The sequence below is a fragment of the Notolabrus celidotus genome, chromosome 2 (genome assembly GCF_009762535.1).
Source record: "Notolabrus celidotus isolate fNotCel1 chromosome 2, fNotCel1.pri, whole genome shotgun sequence".
In the NCBI taxonomy this organism is placed as follows: domain Eukaryota; kingdom Metazoa; phylum Chordata; class Actinopteri; order Labriformes; family Labridae; genus Notolabrus; species Notolabrus celidotus.
Genome location: NC_048273.1, coordinates 37791213 through 37813980, shown reverse-complemented (window position 1 = coordinate 37813980; position 22768 = coordinate 37791213). Strand labels below are relative to the sequence as shown.

The 22768-nt window shown below is 42.3% G+C and overlaps 1 protein-coding gene across 1 annotated transcript in view; it reads right to left on the bottom strand.

Annotated features, from left to right (window-relative positions):
* Positions 1-22768, bottom strand: part of LOC117825736 (gamma-aminobutyric acid receptor subunit gamma-3) — a 143304-nt gene that overhangs the window by 26024 nt on the left and 94512 nt on the right. Inside the window, exon 5 of the mRNA XM_034701669.1 lies at positions 4382-4464. Within this exon, the coding sequence (XP_034557560.1) occupies positions 4382-4464 (83 nt within the window). The remainder of the gene's footprint in view (positions 1-4381; positions 4465-22768) is intronic.

Genomic DNA, 22768 nt, shown 5'->3' with positions numbered 1-22768 from the left:
GTGTGTGTGTGTGTGTGTGTGTGTGTGCCATGTTCAACAGCAGAGTGAAAACTTGTATTTCCTCTCGGGTATTAATACAGTATGTCTTCTTTTTTTCTTCTCTTTTTTTCACTGTATGTTGTGGTGGAGCACACCTCCTGATGGTTCATTTACCTGACTTCTTTCTCTGGACTTCATCAATCGGATTTCCAGAGTGTGAACTGCTTCATCTTAAAGGTCTGCAATTTCCCATAGGCGTCTAATGCAACAAAACTGACTCATTAGTTGTTGTTTTTTAAAATTGGGTCCCTACAGATAATATAGATACATAATAATGAAATAGATAGTAAAATGTAACCCTTGATCATTTCAGCTTGAATAAAATATCCTTAACATTAAAAAATGTAACTTATTTTGACCCAGACACAGATTAATTAATAACGAGATGAAAACTTCACATCAGGTGACTCCAAACATGTAATGTTTCCAGGTCATTCTTTTAGTGTGAAAACATTGTTTCTATTTGATCAAAAAAGCAGAGAAGTTTCAGCAGCTGCAGTTTGCTAATTATCTTCACAGCCTGTTCTCCGCTCCCCTCATGTTTGTCTGTTTATCTCTGCTTCATATTTGCATCTACTCAGTTGATTATTCCAATTCCCCCAAGGCATGATGGCTTTAAAGATAAGCAAATCTGACTTAATGTGGAAACTGAGACGTGGTCATGGAAACCCGTATAAAGTCTGATGAATTCCCTCGGTTAGGAAACAGGTTCAGAGACGCCGGCGGTGCAGCCACGCTCTGAACCAGGTTTAAGGTCCGGCCATTTGAATCTGTCCTTAATGTTCAGAATAGATCTGTGTGAGGCCTCTTTAGATCCACTGCAGAACGCACACACAACACAGCTTGTTCTCCTTTCAATACATCTCTCCGTGCGCTGCTGTATGGACAACTCTGAAATGTCACATTCAGTCTTCGAACTGTCAGAACAAATTCCATAATGTGAATTTTACGGTCCACTTTGAGCCTTAACGGTGAGTGAATTTCACCCCGTGGAGTTCTCTTGTTGAGCTGCAGTAGTCGAGACAACTTGGACAAAAGCAGTGCAACGTTATTCATCCTGTGAGGTACAGGTGTGTTTATGTGTTTATATGTTTTACTGCTATGATCTTTTTTAAATTTGAGAGAGGAAAACATATCTTTAAGAAATTCATACACCTCCTTTGCATCATTCTCTTCTCTCTTTTTTTTGTAGACCAAACAGAAACTATTTGAAGAAGGAAATACAGCTAAAAGAAATGCAGGATAAAAAAACACAGCCAGCAAAAAGAAGTCTGATGAGGAAATTACCCTACATCTCAATTCATGATCTTAATCACAACTTTAAAGTCTTCTTCAAAAGTGCTGGATGATTTTAAAGTAAACTATGAACCTGTAAAGGGTTAAATGGAGAGCAAATGGGGTGGGGGGGATTTTTTTCAAACACAGCAATTTCGAGGATATTGAGATTAGTAGTCTTCCAATGAGAGGCTCAGCTGCCTGTGGGAACACTGCAGCTGTTGGCTCGGAGGCTCAAACTCCGCCTCTTTACGTCACACTGGCTTGACAGAAGCAATATGGCTCCTGCCGACGATTGGTCTCAAAACAGCTCTTCAGAAACAGATGGGTGATGTCATGGATCCTACGTCCATATTTTATACAGTCTATGGTCGTGCTCTGACATTCGGAAGAAATAGAAGTCTTGCGTCTCTGATCCGGATGGCTCCGACCTGCCGGATCAGAGACGCAACTGGAACACAAAAGTGGAAGTTAACACATTGACTAGAAAAGAAACCTATCAGATCCCGTGCCGTGATGGACTGGAGATGGACTGGAGATGGACTGGACACGGATCTGGTGGAATTTGACCATAACAGACTGTCTAAAGCCTGGGCATTTTACGGCCCCCGGGCCACACGTGAGGTTAATGGGTGATCAGATTCAGAAATAAAATGTACATTAAATAAGCATACACCATGCATCCAATGACAGTGAAATGCTTTTATTTTGAAGGCGACTTTTTTTTTGTTGTGATTTAAGTGCAGCCGCATGCCCGACCCGTACGTGCGTGGCAGGTGGCAGCGTGTGAATGTATATGCCGCAAAGCATACAGTCCGTGATCGGCTAAGTAGGCTAACTGCTAGCCTTCAAAGATGTCCGCTACCGTTAACAGAAGAAAGATTGAAACTGAAGAGTTTTTAACGGGACATGGACAGCTAAGTATTTATCTTCTGAAGTCAAAGGTAAAGCTGTGTGCTTAGTTTGTGGAGAACAGATCCCTGTGATTAAGGATTACAATTTAAACCGCCACTACGAGACAAAACACGGCGAGAAATATAAGAACTTGACAGATGCTGAACGCGCACGGACACCCGTTGCCTTGCTGGCTAAGCTGCAAAAGCAGCAAGGACTTTTTACCAAACTTCACTCATCCAGGGAGGGAGCAGTGAAGACCAGCTTCATAATATCTCACAAAATCGCTAAAAACAGTAAGCCTTTCTCTGACGGGGAGTTCATTAAAGAGTGCTTGGTGGAGTCGGCAGCTATATTATGCCCTGAAAAAAAAGAAACCTTAGAGAACGTGCCCCTTTCCAGGCGAACCGTAACGAGACGGATAGAGGACATCGCAGGTAATCTGGAGCTCCAGCTGCAAAAGAAGGCGGACAAGTTTGACTTTTACTTCTTGGCCCTGGACGAGAGTTGTGATGTCCGTGACAGCCCAGTTGCTCGTCTTTGTATGTGGGATAACCAAAGACTTTGAGATTACAGGGGAGCTGGCAGCAATGCGGTCAATGAAAGGGACAACGACTGGGAATGATCTGTTCACGGAGGTAAATGCATGCTTAGATGAACTGGGACTGAAATGGGACAAACTGACAGGTGTTACATCTGATGGCTGTCCAAATCTGACGGGGAAAAATGTCAGACTTTTGAAGCGAATGCAAGATACAGTGACTGAATTGAACCAAGGCAGAAATTGGTATTTTTGCATTGTATTATACATCAGGAGGTGTTGTGTAAATCAGTGTTAGAAATTAACCATGTAACTGATGTAACTAAAATAGTGAACTTCATCAGGGCAAGAGCACTTAATCACAGACAGTTTGTTACACTGTTGGAGGAGCATGAGTCTGAACATGGGGACATAGGCTACCACACAGCTGTTAGGTGGCTTAGCCCTGGCAAAGTGCTTAAAAGAGTGAGGGACCTGAGAGCAGAGATTCAGGAGTTTTGTGAGACGAAAGGCAAGAATGTCCCACAGCTCTCAGATGCAGACTGGATAGCAGATCTTGCATTTAGTGTTGATGTGACTGCACTAATGAATAAATGAAATACCAAACTGCAAGGCAAGGGTCTCTTTGCACATGACATGTACAGCCTGGTTAAGGCTTTCATGAGAAAGTTGCAGCTTCTTTCAAGCCAACTGGAGGGCAAAATTCTCACCCACCTGCCAACACTGAGGGAAGCCACACCATCACCAGATCACCTCCAGACTTACTCATCCATGTTAGAGACACTGCATGGGGAGTTTTCAAGAAGATTTGAAGACTTCAAAACAATTGGGAGTGAAATGCATATGATATCCTCCCCCTTCACTTGCAGTGTGGATAATGCACCAAGTGGTGCTCAGCCTGTTAGTTTTCAGCATAAATTATCATCCCATTTAATATCTTAGGGATCCTGAAAGATGGATGCACATTGCAAATAAAGGGCTAGTAAAGCTCCACCCACTTGTCCAAGTATGGTCCTTTCTGGAAAGAAAAGAAGTATTGAAGCATCAAACCTGCCGTCTGCAAACCTTCAGGTGACGTCACTCTGGCTTATCCACGTCTCAAACACAGCAAATATCCAATAGTCTCTCCATGACAACGATGACCTCTGATCAAGCCATTCTTCTCCCTGCTGACGCACTCCACTTTCAGAACACACACGTGAGGGATTCATCCTTCAGTCCCTGATCCATCACAAAGTTTCCACGTTTTAAAAATCTATGTCCTTCGATCCAACACTTCTAAAATCAGGTTTGATTGTAAGTGGCCACTTCAACGACGATGGCTCTGCATCTCTTCATCTACTTTTTACAAACATCCCAGGTGTGATTACTGCGTCAGACCTTAATGTCAGCTCACGACCATCAAGAGCTCGCTGAGAGGAAAGACATGAAACCAGCATCATCAGATAAAAAGTACCAGGATTTAAAGGCATCATAGTTTCCCACACATAGACGACACCTGGACAGCCCTCTGAAGTATAATAATTACCATTTTTACATTTTCCTTTTTCATTCACGTCACTCCCCGCTCCTATGTCCTTTTACAGTCACACTGACCCTTTAAAGACGCATTACTGAACAAGGTGTACTCACAGCTGGAGAAGATGAGCGGACAGGAGTGCTCGTCCATCGGAAAGTTGTGCAGCTGCAACTGGCACTCTGCGTTTATTGTGAGTCTGGAAGAAAACACATCACAGTCAGTCTGCCGTTTATCATTCCTCCTCAACTCCACCTGTACAGGATGTAAAGAGCAATCAAATAACATGAATAGAGATGAGATTTCAGCACCTCTTAAATCCCAGAAAAGGTATTTCTTGTAGATATTTATCAGAACTATCATAAAAGTATGGCGATGATTAAATAAGTGGCCATTTATTGAAATAAAAAAATAACCTCTCAACCTCAAGTGGGGTAGCAATTTTTTAATCACGGTAGAATCAAGGTAAAATGAAGAGATTCAGGGCTATACTATGACTATAATCAGTCAGTGTGAGACAGCTGTGGGTGCAGACTTCATCTCTGAACCAGCAGGCTCCTCTCCCTCCTGTAAGGCCAGGTGCAGAGGTCCAGGAAGAGGCTGAACTCTGAAGCTTGATTTTCTATAAATTGCTTCTTGAAATTCTCCTGACGTTTTTTTTTCTTTTAATAACAACAAATATGAGAAAAGACACTTTCACAGGAGGAAAACAACATGTTAGGTCACAATCTTCTTTAGTTTTTCAAACCAAGATGAACATATTGGTCATCAATCTGACCTTTTACCCATTGTCATTTTTCATAAAGCATCAGAGATTACCTTGTTTCACATACAATGTATGCAGATAAAGTCTGTTAATTGACTGTTAAAGAGTACCTGTAAAAAAGGTTCCTGCAAAAATAATCTCATACTGAAAAATGCAGACATGAAGACCAGAGTGTAAAAAATAAAGGTTTGTGTTTTTACACACGAATACAACAAAAAAACAGATCTCATGGAGGTAATAGATTTAGGCTGTTTTTTCAGGCCAAGTTGACTCACCTGTAGCTTTAAGGTCAGAAACCCTTGAGAGGGATTCACTAAGAAGGGATTGCAGACGCTTATAGCACCAATATCATTAGCCTTCTCTACCTGATTGTCCTCAAGGTCCAATTCACAAAGCACATTGCGTTGATGATATTCAGGTACAAACATGTTTATATAGTTTTGCAGTGTCATTAGTTTGCTCTTGTTATGCGTCTGATCGTGAAGATGAGCTGTCAGCACCTCCGGTCAGTGCACTGTAATCCTCATCAAGTTCAGATCCACCCACACACAGATCACTGACTGCATATTTATATAGATACATACTGACTGGAAAAGTTCGGGCGTGACATCTTTAAGGAGCGATGCAACTTGCCACCAACTCTCAGCAGATGTGCCAAATGTCACTCGACATGCACATGGCTTTTAGCTGTGTTTGTGACTCAGACGTTTCTGTAGTGAGGCTTATTTGTGAAGAAAGGGTCAATTCATCCCCAAAGGAATGTCATGTGGCTCATTGAAATGTGCGTAAACAGAGACGCGGAATATGCTCTGCCAGCTTGTCGCGGATTCAACTGTTTGTGTGCGCTTTGTGAATGAGATGGTATCTTTATGTCTCATCTACACAACAGGCACAAAAGCCTCACAATCCTTCAGTGAATCACGCCTTTAATGTCTTAAAGATGTCCATGCAAATTATTTCTTATGATCATAGAATCATCTTTTAGTCATTTTTCAATCATAAGCTCTGATCACTGTCGGATACCAGCCTCTGTATTTAAGAATTTGTTTATTTTCTCTGTTTTAAATCATCACAAACTTAATCTTTTGGGGGATCTGGGACCTGTGTATCAGAGGATGTTCCCTTGGACTATTTCAAATTGAGATAAACAGTTTTTGGTAACTGCTGACATTCTGCCACGAAGGAAGGACTGCACTTGGGCTGACCCTCGGGGTAGAGAGTTTAAAAAACGTTCATTTTATCAACTTGATCTCATGACTCGTGAAATGCTTTTTAAAAACTGTCACTTGATGGAAAATAGACTGTACTCATACAGCACTTTTCTAGACTTCTGACCACTCAACGCGCTTTTATACTACAAGTCGCATTTACCCATCACATCACATTCTGATAGCAGAGGCTGCTTTGTAAACTCCCTTTCAGCATTAAGTCTCTTTCACACACATTCACACACATTCACACACCACTGGCTATGCAGAGTGGGAGCAATTTGGGGTTCAGTGTCTCCAGAAGGACGCAGGAGCTGGGGTGGAACCGCCAAACCTCCAATTAAGAGATGCCCAACTCTACCCCTGAGCCACAGCTGCTGCTCTTAGCAAGATGTAGTGACTTCACAGAAGTTTTAAACAATGCAGATGGAACCTGCATGAAGGAGAAGAATCCTTGTCATTTTTCAGTCAACCAAATAAAGCTTGGTGTTAGTTCATGCAGGACATAGAAGTCGAACGCTCCAGCTGTAATCAGCTGTCAGGCTGCTAATTGAATCATTCCTCCCAACAACAAGGCGGTCCATTTAAACACGCCTTCCCTCTCTTTGATCCTTGCAACAACAAAGCTGCACACACTCTGCTGCTGCTGGTTAAGCTTTACCTCCACCACCCAGGCCTCCCTCTCCATCTCTCTGGTCTAAAAGCTTATTTGCACCCTTGAGGGTGATTTTGAAATGCGCTCCCTGGAAAGCTAAACCATGCTGCTGCTACAGTCCAGGGGATGACTTTAATAAAGAAGAGCTTTAAGGGCAAAGCTTAACTAAATTTACATTTGGCAATAAATGGTTAAAATGTGTGATGAGTGTTCCTGATTGAGCCAAATATATTTGGCTAGGGTTAGAAATAAGATTGATGTCCTCAGGTCAAAATGATTCAATAATTTCCTCAATAAAAATCAGCAATTTCATTATGTTCAGTTTCATTAACTACGTGACTTAAAGCTGGGGTTGGTAATCAGATTTAGATCCACTTTTTGTCATACTGGTTAAAATGATCTTTATGTCCTGATGGCAATCATTACATAATGTGTTCTTAAAAAAGAGTGAAAAAAAGCTGCTATCTACAGCCGGAGTAAACCTGGGAAAACACCAACCAATCACCATTTTTTGGGTGCCAAAATTTTAAACCATTCAAATCCCGTCCTGCCGTTCTGCCTGCCTCCTGTACATTTCCCCAGCGTGCACTCCCCGTTGATTTTTAATAACCGGTCACTGTCGGCCGTTACCACGCCAACCAACAAAGCAACAATCAATGTTTGAATGAATGAAGAACTTCTCCTCTTGTCTCTCCTCTCTCCCGCTCGCACACTCTACACCTCTCCTGATGCCTTCACTGACTGTCAACACTGTAGGAATTAAAAACATCTACACTGAACACGTTTAACAAACAGTAGAGCGTATTATAAGATGTATTGAGATGTATTCTAATTTTTCTCCTGATATTGTGTCACTTGTACAACTGGATAATGGTAGCATGACAGTTGTGAGTACTAACAGCAGCCATGTTTGTTTCAGTTTTTAACTTTCACTATGAGAATGTTTTGTTGAGGACCGGTTTTGAATCTGTCACGATCATATGAATCAGCGGCGCTCGTGCATGTGAGCGGGGGGGGGCGTTGTTTTGGAGGATTTCGAGGGGGGGGGGGGGGGGGTTAGACGGAGTCCTGAAGACATGCTACATTCAAATTCATGCTAGTTTTCCGAGACTACCAACCCCAGCTTTAAAGGTAACATATCATATCATGCAAAATTGACTTTTTAATGGTTCTCTACCGTAAATATGTTTCCCTGGCATGTCTACAAACCCCCCGAGAATGAAAAAAATCCATTCTGCCCCTGTTCTGATTTCTCCACCTTTCTGTAAATGTGTGTGAAACGAGCCGTTTCAGACTTCCGTGTTTTTGTTACGTAACAACAATATCCGGTCTGTCACGGAGTCAGAGCTCGGAGCTTGTTCAGCCCATAGACTGTATAAAATACAACTCAACCCCTCCTCCGTTTTTCATTACCTGCACACATGTGTGGTAACAAGGAGCTTAGGAGGGAGACATGCTAGTTGTAGGCTGTCTTAATAAACACAAAGGTCGGTTTTACTCCCCACGTCTGCAGATTTGAAGATCTAGTGGATGATTTTTATTTATCATGGATAAGTGCTAGCACTAATTAGCATAGCTACATGTTCATAGCTGTAGCTGTGTACCAAGACACACGTCGACATACTGACAAATAAAACAACAAGAAACACTAAATCTGTGACCAATTGTTCAGAAAGGTCCTGCTGCCTTTCTGGTAGAGGTCGGTTTTACTCCCCATGTCTGCAGATTTGAAGATCTAGTGGATGATTTTTATTTATCATGGATAAGTGCTAGCACTAGTTAGCATAGCCACATAGCTACATGTTCGTAGCTGTGTACCAAGACACACGTCGACATACTGACAAATAAAACAACAAGAAACACTAAATCTGTGACCAATCCTTCAGAAAGGTCCTGCTACAGGTGCCTCTCCATCAGGATCAGATTCTGGATCAGATTCAGAGGGTTGAAGTAACGTGATCTCTGAGCAGCCGTGTATATTCAGCCAACATGTAAACATTAGATCAACGTGCTGGAGAGCGGAGGCACATCCACTTCCTGAGGGGGCGTGGTCAGAGAGAAAACAGACTGTTCTGAGGAGGGCTGAAGAAGAGGGTTTTTCAGGCAGACCAAAATCTGATTTCAAAGTGTTTTTTTGAGCATAAACTTTAAAGACATGTTTTGGGGACCTCTTAGACCAATATATATTGATGAAAAAAGCGTGATATATCACCTTTAAACCTGGTATCTTGGATAACCAATGTATTGGTACAAGGACCTCCCAAAGAGGACTCTAAAAATCTTCACACTACCTAACCTTCCCTCCTTGAAGAAAATGTTGTACCCTATTAAAAAGGGGAAATAATGTTGTATTAGTGAACAAATACAATATATATACTCAGGAAAGACAAAACAGCAACACAGAAAATTGCCAACTGGGTGTCTCATCAACCCAACAGTTTATACACGGTAAATACCTTTTAAAAAGGGGAAATAATGTTGTTCTATAAAAGTGAGGGAACCCACACAGATGCCGCTGTCTTCTCTCGCTGTATTGTGTGAGGAACTAGAGTCCCCTTGTTGGATCCCTGAGGCACTACCAGAAGATTGCAGATAATAATTAGATGACATAATTAGCATTATCTGTCACAATTTGCTCTGGCTGGCCGTAGGAAGCAAATAATCTTCTCAGCCTAGTGATAGAAGCCTGTGTAGTGATTTGTGACATGCGAAACACTTCCAACCACTTGGAATGGGCGTTTACCACTATCATGAACATGTTATTGAGGAAAGGTCCAGCAAAGTCAATGTGCAGTCTCTTCCAGGGCTCCCCTGGAAACTCCCATGGATGTAGCGAGGCATGTTGTTGCATGTTTTGGTCCAGCTGGCACGTCTCGCATTCCCTGCAGATTTTCTCCACCTCAGAGTCAAGATTTGGCCACCATATATACTTTGGAGCTAAGACTTTGGTTTTCCCTATACCTTAGTGCCCCGAGTGGATCTCCTTCAACACTTCACGTCTAAGCTTTGAAGGTTGTTGAGTTGTGCTATTTATTTTGATGCTGCTGACCTCTTGGCCAGGTAGCCCTTGTAAATGAGGTCTTGATCTCAATGTGTCTCATCTGGTTAAATAAAGGTTAAATAAATAAAATAAAAAAAGGTACGATGACCCTGGTCCCGCACAGGACACAGCCTTGCTCTGTGGACTGCTCATTTCTCTTAGTGAAAAGCACCTTTAAGTGTTCCTCTACATGTTTGGGCCAGCCTTCCATGACATACTTGTACAATCTGGCGGGCTTGTTGTCTGTGTCAGGTGCCCTTCTACTAGCGCATGCACTAGTGCTGTACTTTCAGCTGTCCAGGGGGCATCGGGAAAGTCCATCTGCATTGCTGTGCTCCTGTGACTTGCATTATACAATGTGGTAGTCATAAGCAGACAATATAATTATCCGTGCAGCAGCTTGTGTTGGTAGGCCTTTTCGTCTCCAAACAGCGTCACAAGGGGGCGATGGTCAGTCACTTAAGTGAAATATCTGCCCCACAAGTACTGGTGGAACTTTTTTACTCCATAAATCAGTCCCAAAGCTTCCTTCTCTATCTGAGAATAGTTTTTCTCTGCCGGGTTAAAAGAGCGAGAAGCATATGCGATAGGTCGCTCTTCCCCATTTGGCATTGTGTACTTGATAACTGCACCAATGCCATATGCAGATACATCACATGCCAAGGTAAGTGGCAGGCTGAGGTCAGAGTGGGCTAACACCTGGTCACTAGTCAGCAGTCCTTCACACTTGACAAAAGCAGTTTGTTGCACCTCTGTCCATTTCCATGGTGTCTGAGCTCTGAGCAGTTCGTACAGTGGTGCTAACACTGTGCTTTGCTGTGGTACAAACCTTCTGTAGTAATTAAACAGTCCCAGGAAAGCCTGTAGCTCGTTAACATTTCGGGGAGCTGGGGCCTCTTGTATAGCTGTCACTTTGACCTTAGTGGGATGCACGCCATGTTTATCCAGTACATGGCCCAAGTATTCAATCCTGGTCTTGCCAAATTCACACTTGGAACGTTTCACACATAGTCCGTTGTCCGGCAGTCGTTGCAGGACCTTCTGCAGGTTGCAAAGATGAGCTTCTTCTGAGCTCCCAGTGACCAGTAGGTCATCGAGGAAGACAACTACTGGTAAGTTTCCCATAATCCCCTGGAAGATGGATGGGGCTGAGCTAATCCCAAAAGGGAGTCTGTTGTACACAAAAAGTCCCCTGTGAGTGTTGATGGTTGTGTACTTCTTGGAGTCCTCGTCAAGTAAAACCTGTTGGTAAGCTGCAGCTAAGTCTATCTTTGAGAAAACCTTACCTCCACTAATGGTCGCTAACAGCTCCTCTATGCAGGGTAAAGAGTAGGTCTCTGTCTCAACTGCCTGGTTTACTGATACTTTATAATCTCCACACAAACGCAGTGACGTGTCTCGTTTCTGCACTGGCACTATAAGAGCTGCCCATTCACTGTGCTTAACTGGAGAAATGATGTTAGCTTCCTCCAGTCTCCTCAACTCTTTCTCTACTCTATCTTTCATAGCGAATGGGAGGGGTCTGTGTTTACAAAATCTTGGCATTGCATCTGGTTTAACTAAGATGGAGGCTTTAATATTAAAAGTGGTAATTCTACAATCTGGCTTTCATAAGTGACCTGTACTATAATTTACAGGGATCCTACCTCCATTGTAAGCTTTGAGCCTTACCTTACTTGGCTGTAGTGGCAGGTGAGAGAATTTCTCTCTGTACTCTGCTTGTGGCAAGACGCTTCTAGCAGCTCCAGTATCAATTTCCATCCCTAAGTCAATGTTAGCTACTCTGAATGTTTCTTTGAACAGGTCATCGTCATCCTCTGTGATTGTCAGAATGCTGAAAATCCCCAGCTCAGTGTCCGCTTCGACTTCCACATACTTTGTGTTTCTTTTTTGCTGCGGTCTGCTTGGTGACTTTCCTTCACTGTGAGCCTGTGCTTTAGAGCGTCATGCCTTCTTAATGTGTTCCATTTTGCCACAGTTGTGGCATTTAGCCTCTTTAAAATGGCACTCATTTGCTTGGTGATTTTTCCCCTTGCACCTGTAGCAATTTCGTTTACCTCTTTGCATCTCCACCTGGTAAACACTGGCTGCCCTGACTCTTTCATCCTCAATGCCTCTCAACTGATGTGCGTCTCTGTCAGTCGTCTCCATGTTCAATGCGATCTCAAAAGCTTTGGAGAAAGTGAGATCATTTTCCAAGAGTTCCACATGTGCCGACCACGGTTCACTTTCGGGCTTAAACTCGTCAATTCTTCCAAACAGGGCCATTGTACTCACTAGTACCGACACAGAGTGTCTCTCTGTCCCCGCAGGAGAACGTTAACTTTATCCTTGTTGCCAGTTGTTACATATTAATTGAGGAGACGCAGCGTTCACATTCATGACTTTACTTGGCTTCATTTGCAACACAAGACAACAGTGCATGCACGCTACAACAACTTCACAGGAGCGTTATCTGGAGGTGACAACACTACAACACAATTACTGAAATGAAAAATAACTGTGTGGTTAATACACCACACATGACAACCCTAAAAGAAGATCCTCATCGTGTTTCCATTGTGATTTCACATATTTCTGACACCACCTTCTCATTTCCCCAAATCTTTGGACGTTGTGTGAAGTGTTGCTAGAAATAGACTGCTATGATTTGTAAACACTGACACCAGTTGCTGGCATCATTTTCCAAACACAATTAAACTCTCAGTTTCAAAGTTTGATCTGTCGTCCATGTGCTGTTTTCAATTAAAAGTGGAGTTTCAATGAGTTGAAAATCTCCACATACTGTTCCTGTTTTACATTTTACGCAGCGTGTCAGATTTTGTAGAAACAAGGTTGTATTCTGTGAGTATTTGAAAAGGTTTGTAGAGAGAGAAATGAGCCATAGGAATCCTAGTTAATATAAGCACTAGTGTAATTTCAGAAGTATGTGTTGCTGTAATTGATAGTAGATAATGATAAAACTCATAAATGAAATAGGAGGATATAAGATACACTTCTTACCAGATACAGTGGTCAAACTGTGTAATGTTACATCACTTGGTCTTTAGAGAGAATACTGAGGAGAACTTCAAAGTAAATCTGTGGTTTGCATGAGAGGAGAGACAGGATGTGCCTACACCAAAACAAAAAGAAAGCGAAGGCTGCCAAGAAACAGAGGCCAGAGGTGACTACAATCTGCTTCAAAAATAACACAAGACATTCTTCACAAAGCAGGCAGACCAGCTGCTCAGATGCAAACCTTGAGAGCCGCCAACCTGGAGTGTCTATCTGTTCATCTTAAAAGGCAACTGTCTGATAATGAACTCATCTTAGTTTGTGTTCTGATTAATGTTTCAACATTAATGTGTTCGGTCTTGGCAACTTGGAGGAGTTCGTAGGAAGTAGACAGATCAAACGTAAAGGACAGCAGGAAGATAGGATTGGAGGCTATTTGTCCTTTCCTGGGAGACCAGACATGTCCTGTGCACGATGGCCAGACAGGGGAGTAATGAGTGACATGTAAAAAACATCAATCTGTAAGGCCAAGTTGGGACCAGTAATGACAACCCGCCAAAAGATTCTATATGAAACAGATTGGTTTGCTAAATGTGGCTACCATTAGCAGAGCTAGCACCACCATTCTTCAGTCCTCCTTGCACGTTAACATCCACATGCCTGTGTTGGTTACCCATGCTACTGTCAATAATAATAATACATTTTATTTAAAAGCGCCTTTCTTAACACTCAAGGCTACTTTACAGAGGGATTAAAACACAATAAAATAAAATAGCATGACTAGGTTATATTTAACCAGACACAGCAAACACACAACTTTATCTCCAAGTTCTGCATCAAAATACTGACAAACCGAGCATCACCACAAGATGAACTTGTACATATATAGCGCTTTTCTAGTCTTTCTTACCACTAAAAGTGCTTTTACACTACTTGTCACATTCACCCATTCACACAGAATTCACTCACAGATGGTACAGGCTGCTTTAGTAAGTAACTAATCTCATTTATACACATTTACACTCAGCGGGTGACTGCAGGAGTTGGGATTGAACCACAAACCTTCCCATTGATAGGCGACCGACTCCACCAACTGAGCCATAGCCGCCCCGGCGTCAACATGCCACCTGTCACCTGGGCTTGTTTACATCCAGGTAGTACAGCATTATAGCATCATGGAAGTGTGACGGGTGGCTGTGCTACAGCTTAGAAAAACAATTCGACTGATGTTCAGGGCTACAGTATTCATTAACGTGTTTGAGTATGACTTGATCAAGCTCCACTGGGATCACAGAGCTTCAGTATCAACCGTAGACTATACAAATAATGGACGTAGTATCCAATGCGCACCCATCTGTTCCTGAGCGCTGTTTTGAATCGATCGGTGCCAATCGTCGGTGAGAGCAATGTTGGAAATGCGGAACTCAACCTAACTTAGTGTGAGGTAAAGAGGCAGGGTTTGAGCCTCCTAGCCAACAGCTATGTGTTCCCGCCTGTCGGTCAAGTCAGTCATGTCCTTATTTGGGCAAAACTTGTAATCTTAATATCTTCTGAACCGTTGTGTTAGAAAAAAATTCACCCACATACAGCGTGTGCCGATAGAGAGATTAGCTACTTAGAGCCAAGCTGTTTTTTGAACCAGGCTGTAAACATGTTATTTCTGCTGTAAAGAGCGTCTCTTTGAATGGGGGTGTATGTGGTTTCTGGTGTTTCTGCAGCCAGCCTGAAGCAGATTCTCAATGAATTGCAGTTTATAACACTTCTGCATGGGCTTCATATTTTGAGACCAGAGATTGCCGCTTGGTATCAACAGGCTGTTGCTGCTTTCAGTGGCCTTTATTCCACAAAGCTCGAAGAGACAAATATGAATGAGCAGACACCCTCACTCTGGACTTTGAGTGAGACATTTTGGTCTTTGGTTGTTTATCTTGATTTTACTGTATACTCTGCTACCCTCTGTGCTGCATCAACAATGATAATGAATTAACAAACTCTTAAACAGCACTCTGTTATTATCATGGGGGGATTCTGGGTAAATGTGTGTGTTGCAGCACAAGGCTGGCCGTCCCTTCGGACTGCATACACCTTTGGATGTCATTATGTAACAGGATAATGTTGATGAATCTCAATTAAAAAGCTGTAAAAGAAAGCAAGTAACATTTCTTATGTCCATGGGAAAAAGAGTCTGGAGAAAACATTGAAGGTGCCTTGGCATCTAAAACATGATGAAACAGAGACATTAGGTTTGAAAATAAGACTGAGCCTGTTGGACTCCGTAATATGCCTTTCCATGAAATTACACCTGACGGAGGAAAACAACCAAGACAAAATGAAAGACAGCATGTGGACAGCTGGATTTTGCTGTTGAGAGAAGAATATATTTTTCTCCCCCGAGGTGCAGAGAGTGTGAGATAAAGTCCAAAATGAGATAAAAAGGAGAGTGCAATGTTCATGAATATGCAGGAAAAGGAGAAGAAAGTGAAAAGAAAACTTTGTAATGTTATTCCGATATGATCTTTAAACCTCATTAAAGCATGGAATTGGGACAATACCATGCATGTGGGGGAGGCATGGATATCACAAAATGTCATCTCTGTTTACTGCAGCCAGGCCAGTGCACAATTAATACCCGATGACATTTCATTGTCTTTCTCTCATGCCATCAACGGATATTACTCCTCAAAGTTTGTACGCTCCTGAATACTGAATATCGACAGAACTGTGTGAAGGAGAATCAGGCTGTCTTTGTCTGTGACTTGATCATTAAAATGCACGGGGCTTCCTTCAGCGCTCAAATAAAGAGGCTAGAGCACGAGTGGCAAAAACTGCGATTCCTTGAGTGGCCACTTGAGGCTAGCTCGAAAACTACTGAATCACCCAATAGAAAAATACCCAATAATCAGCTTGCTGTTTGGTTTCTTGCACTAACAGGCAGTACTAGAGGTCAGTGCTTGAGACGTATTGGTGAGTAAAGGTCTAGTATTCTATTACCTTTAATGAAGACTGAGAAAGGAGAGATCATACGCCTAAAAAAGGCCCAAAAGAAACCGGAGGACATTACCACCATCCCCTGCCCACACTGCGCCAAAATATATGGCTGAAGAACTGGGCCCGTATTCACGTCCAGCCATTACACCAACGGGACTATTAGTCTTAACATACCGTTATGGAACGGCCAATTTGGCAGTAGCGTTAGCTGCATGCACGACTGCAAATAATTGGCCAATTAACTAATTGCACCATGAAAGTGAGGCTGGTGCAAAACGTCACGTGTCCAGGGAACCTCCTGGAAAAAACCCTATCCAACAAATTCAAACTGCGCATGCCTACTATACATAAACAACAATAAAAATGGCGAACGGTACCGGTTTGACTGAGAGAAGATCAAGAATATACTATTGTTCAGCGGAAGAAGAAATGGACATTTTATCACAAGAATATAGAATGAACCAACAGCTGTTATCAGCAAGTCAATCCTGAAAGATAACAAACAAGGAGAAAGGGAAAGTTTGGCTTCAGATCTTGAACCAGGTAAATGCGTGTGGTGTTTCTGAGCGCACAGTAGAAGACCTACAAAATAAAATAAGCAACATGAAAGCAGCTTTGAGCAAAAAGCACCGCCACCGAGAATCATGTTGTGTCTCCTAAATCTCCCAAATGTATATTTCGACATCGTCGTGCTTTTCATAAGGATTCATCTGATCCCTAAATATCTGTTTTCACATATTTTGTCTTAAACAGTAACGCATAAGCACGGTTGCTTCCATATGTGTATGTAAGAATGTTTAACTATTGTATTCTTTCAGTCTAAATGTCATGTTTAGAGTAACTTGTTTCCTATGTCGTCCGTGACGGGCGAGATAGTGTCAGGGTAGTAGTCAAGGTCTCTCCCCCTGCTCCTGTCTTTATCTATGTGTTATGGCCGACTTACTGTCTCCAGAACTATATCACAGGTCTTCTTCCAAGTTATTGTGTTCCTATTGTCAAATCATGGTTATCTAACTTTAGTGTCGTCTTCAGAGGGAATAAATACCATGCCAAGGGTTTTGTCTGGCAGAACTGACTTGCTATTGCAATAAACTATTTCAACGTAAGCCGTCTGAGTCTCCTGAGTCTTCTGTGTCCAGTGTCCAGTGTCCAGTTTGTTGCTGAATTCCATCCCAGTTAGCACCTGTAATGGCGGGGTCTACCTTCATTAAATGTAATGCTTTGTTGGGGCGTTAACCTGGATCATGCAGACCGCTAATCATTTTTTTTCCACCACTAGTACAAACGGGCTGTTTTCATCGCTAATGGCTTGACGTGTATACGGGCCCAGGCCTTCACACTCACCTGAAGACCCACAAGGATCAAAAAGGAGGACAGTGTTATACTCAAGCGGCAACCTCCAGTCTTAAAATATGAGTCCAATGTGGAAGTGCTAAAAGCTGCAGTTCATCGAGTGTCCGCTTGAGGCTGGCTCCAGAAGTACCGGAAGTCACATACACATGAATGGGAAAAAGACAATCTTTACAGCAGAAATAAACATGTTTACAACCTGGTACAAAAGATGAGTGTAGTCTGGATAACTCATTTCTCGATGTCCTCTCACTGTGAGGGGGGTGAATTTTATTCTAAATCGGCAATTTTGAAGATATTGAGATTACTAGTCTTCCAATGAGAGGCACAACTGCCTGTGGGAATGCTGTAGCTGTTAGCTAGGAGGCTCAAACTCTGCCTCTTTACGTCACACTGGCTTGACAAAAGAAATATGGCTGCCGACGATTTGCCTTAAACAGCTCTTCAGAAACAGATGGGTGACGTCACGGATCCTACGTCCATATTTTTTACAGTCTATAGTTCTACTTGACATAGAGTAACCTTTAATGATGATGACGAAGATATGTTAGCATGTGTTAGCTTGTTCAGTGTTTCTCATATATTGAGTTATCTGAGACTGTCTGGATGCATGGAAGTCAGGGTTATTGTTTACCTTTCACAGCAATGAGAGGATGTTTGTGAGAAGTCATTTGCTTTTGAGAGATGAAGCAAGTGTTGAAGTGCTAAAAAACTGCAGTTCTTCAAGCATCCACTTGAGGCTGGCTGCAAAAGCCCTGGAAACCACATACACACCCATTCAAAGAAGATGATCTTTACAGCAGAAATAAACATGTTTACAGCCTGGTTTAAAAAAGATTGTCCAAGCTCTTTTCTGTATCTACACACACTCTACAGGGAGTTAATATTTCCACAACACATACGTTTTGCCATTAAGACTATGTGTTTCGCATAATTAAGGGCGTGGCTTACTTGGCTTACTGGCGGGCACACTGTAGTTGTTAGCTAAAGGCCCGCCTCAACTACGCCTCTTTGCCTCATGCTGGGTTGACCAAAAGTTGGGTTGAGTCAGTATTCCAATATGGTGACTGCTGACGATAGGCTTCAAAACACCACTTCAGAAACCAAAGGGTGACATAACTGAGACTACCTCCAGGTTTTATTTAGTCAATGTACTACACTTATACTTCCTCCCAAGCAACCACCTGCAAGCTTTGGCTAAGGGTCTGAGATATTTTCTCACCACTCCTCAAATTTCTGCAGGTAATTTAAATCTTTGAGGAGTGATGAGGTCAGAGCCAAGACGCAAAACACAAGCAACGTTCTGCTGCTGCAATCAAGTTTAAACTAATACAACATGAGTTGTCTTAACTCTTAATTTTATTAGGACATGGGGTGGGGGGACATTTTCGGTGACAGTGAAATCCCTTTCAATTATTTGGTTGTAGGGTCAGCGTGAATCTACTTTGTGCATTAACAGCACACTACAAACAAGCAGTCAAGTCTTTGTGCACTCATTTTGAAAAATCTAAAAATGTCTCACAGCACAAGGACAGTTTCAAGGACACGGAGGACAGTCTGGAGCTGCTTTTTACTGAAGGAGCTTTTTAAATTAAAGTTGAGTGCTCCAATTACAAAGAGAGCTCAGGGGCACGAGGGCGGCTGCCTCAGTAATTTGGTCTTAAAGCTCAAGAAGGCAATTTGCACTTACAGTAGAAAATCACAGGGTCTAATTGCTGTTCTTTGGGGAAAGTTTGCAACACAAATTGTTTTAGCATACATTTCACAAAGATTTAGACAGTGGAAGTCTGAAAAATAACACTATAGAGTTGAAACTCCTGTGGGAAAGTTTAAACAGACACACCGCACATGAAGAAGCAGGGACGTTGTTAGAGGTAATGACTTAAGAAATGTTGATACAGCTTTTAGGTAAAAGGCCTCATTATGACCCATAAATCTGCTCTTATATATGAAGTATAAGAAAAGCCCAACAAGAGGTGTGCAGTCATCAACATAAAAACAGATGAAGTTGCGTTCTCTGTGTATAGAGCAATTGAGCAAACTGTCTTCATAGGCTGCTCTACCTTCAGAGCTGGTTCCATGGGGTCCATAGCTTTGTTAGTTTCAGAATATGAACTATTTTGCTCAAGGGGAACTTTCTGTCACAAAACATCTAAAAGCAAAAATCCAATCACACAGGAAGGAGACCCTGGAAAATAAGTCTTATCAGATGAGGCCCATAGCACAATGGCCAACAAGGGCAGACGTTATTGAACAGCCTGGAGGGTCTTCATCAGGAGAAACATGCTGTAAACGACGCAAACTCAAAAAACAAACATGCAAAAGTCCAAAACAATCCAACAACAGAAATTCACTCCAAAAGAGAAAACATGGTGCAAATACAGAAAATGATGCAAAGCCAAAAACAAAAAAGATAAACACTGCAAATAAAGACTTTAAAACAGAGGTGTTCAAGGCCTGGAAGAGCGCTATGTGAAGCAGGACAGAGAAGAAGAGCAGACACTGAAGTTATTGTTTAGATGAAAAAGTGGCACAGTATGACATCAGGAAGTAACTTTAGATTTACTGAAGTCGGGAAAGTCTGACCCGGACTTTTCCCCATTTAACAAGACCTGAATGGTGGTCCGATTAGGCTGCACCGGGAGCCTAACCTGCCTGAGCTGGTGCTAACTGCTCAGCTCAGGAGCTTTGTCGCCCATATGTCTGCGTTCAGGCAAGTCCGCTAATTGTACCGTTAGCTGTGCAGCTAACTTGGGGTCTACAGCTGGAAGAGGCTGCACTCAGTGGAATTCTTGCAGGGTTTGGCTCCTGGCTGTTAGCACCAAACCCCCCCCACAGGTCTCCAGAGACCAAAAGGTGATTAAACCAGACATCCCTTTAACTCCTCTTCCATGCCCCAGAGTGCATTCTTCATCCCCTGGTGACAGAGTCCAAAATGGACTGACTTTAAATCTCTTGGCTACAGTAACTGTAACAGAATGCCCTGGTGTTAAACTCGGCCACTTTCCCAACCAAGGCATCTTGCTCTGGGTCCTGATGACTTTGACTTTTCCGGCTGTTTAAAGCTACTGTGATTATTAGAGAAGTAAAGACCAACACTGAGCAGTACTCAGCAGTGTTCATTCTGTTTTATTTTAGATTTAGTCTTAAGGCTAATTCATACTTCTGTGTCGCTCCTACGCAGCAGGGGCTGACACTGACATGAGCACCACATACTTGTGCGTCGATGTGTCCATGTTGCGCAGCAATTCTCCTCTCAAATGCTTGAGGGCAGTGTGGTCTCTCTGATTCAGAGCGTGTTATGTTAATCTACAGCTGATACATGTTGCTGTTTATCACACAGACATGATTACATGAAGAACAGAGAGGAGGAGATGGAATACACGGCCGATGCGGGGATCCTGGAAGTGATATAAATGCGGGAAACACAATGCTGCCGAGCGGGCCAATCACAGGGCTTGTGGTCCGCATCGATTCTCCATGTAGTTACATTTTGGAGGAGGTGCATGTCAGCTACATGCGTAGGCCTCCGCGTAGGTACGGGAGCTACGCGGACCCCTGGCGTAGGCTACGCCATCGATTCAACGCAGTAGTATGAATCAGCCTTTAGTCTTAGTCTTTAGACGACAATGCCTGTCAGTTTTAGTCACATGTTAGTCTTTTCAGTCCTTTATAGTTTTAGTCTAGTTTTAGTCGTCGAAAAATCAAAACGTTTTAGTCTTTGATTTTTGTCGAAACATCTTCACTCTTTAAATAATTCATGAAGTCGATCAGATATCGGTATCAGGGTTATACCAAGTGTTCAAATCGTCAACATTTCACTCCTTTAACACTTTTGTTTGTGTAATATCTTAAGTTAAATGATTCAGCCTGTCCCTGCTATAAAGTCAAAAGAAAACATTCTTGATGTGACCACTGTGACTGTATTTAGATTCTCTTGATTCACAGAAAAATGCCATGAAAGGACTGTATTGCACATTTATGACAGTCCCTGAATGCACCTGCAGTGACAGGCGCACTGGACAGACAGTCAGTTCACGGCCCTCTGAAATGTATCTGCATCTTTGATGACGAGGAGTTGATCAAAACTTACTGAATGTGTGTGATGTTTCACCAAACTGGATTAAATCAAGCTGTAGACGCAGAGCTTTTTACGGAAATGGTGGCAACAATGTCAAACGTCAAATATTAAAGAGACGTCCCCCGGTTGTGTCTTTGTCACTAACACACACCGGGGGTAAAAATCTTCAATGAAGATGAGACAGATGCGTGGAGGTGAGGAGAGCTGGTTCATAAAGCACACCTGCTGCAGGTAGAGACCAAGCTAACACTGAGCCCATCAGATAATAACTCAGCCTGTCACAGGAAGTCATCACGCCATCTTTAAAGATGCACAGCAGGGGAAACATGGATTCTTAATGTCCGATGGTTGCTAATGTTTTTGTCTTGTCATCGTCTCGTCAACAAAAACTAAAGATATGTTTGTGAGAGTTTTTATTATCAGTGATGCACTTTAGCTCGTCATAGTCTCGTTATCGTCATGAAAAAATGAGTCGTTGACAAACATTTATCGTCATAATTTCATTAACGAAATTAACACTGGTGCTTAGAGCCTTATACCGGGTAGCTAATATCACAGCTAATGGCTAACTGAAATCTGTAGCTGACCGATGCTACACTCAGTGAGACACACTCCTCTTGGGAGGGGTTTATTGTTGCATAGTTTAATAATATGAGTGTCTTCTTCTCTGCTCTGTCAATAATAAAACTGTTTCACTCAGCACCCCTGCAGGCCTGGAGCACTTCTGTTAAAAAGTTTTGATTTGCAGCTTTAACTTTTGCAGTTGTTCCGCTGTGCGTCGTTTGAGCACATGCAGAATGTTTCTATTAAAGGTGACATATTATGCTCTTTTTCATCAAAATATATTGGTCTAAGAGGTCCCCAAAACATGCCTTTAAAGTTTATGCTCAAAAAAATGCTCAGAGCAGGCTGTTTTCTGTGTCTGTGCCTTTAAATGAGAATAAGCTCTCTGACCACGCCCCCTCAGAAAGTGGATGTGGCCTCGGCTGTCCAGCACGTTGATCTAATGTTTACATGTCGGCTGAATATACACGGCTGCTCAGAGACCCGCGTTACTTCAACCCTCTGAATCTGATCCAGAATCTGATCCTGATGGAGAGGCGCCTGCAGCAGGACCTTTCTGAACCATTGGTCACAGATTTAATAATAATAATAATACATTTTATTTATATAGCGCTTTTTCAAAAACTCAAAGACACTGTACAATTGTTAAAATCAATACAAGCAAAATAAACAAATAACAAATAACACAGATCAAACAAAACAACACAACAGTACAATCACAAATGAAAAGCTAACTTAAAAAGGTGAGTTTTTAAAAGAGATTTGAAAGCTGAAGGGTCAGAGCAGTTTTGTATATGGGAGGGGAGTGAGTTCCAGAGGGTGGGGGCGGCGAGCATTTAGTGTTTCTTGTTGTT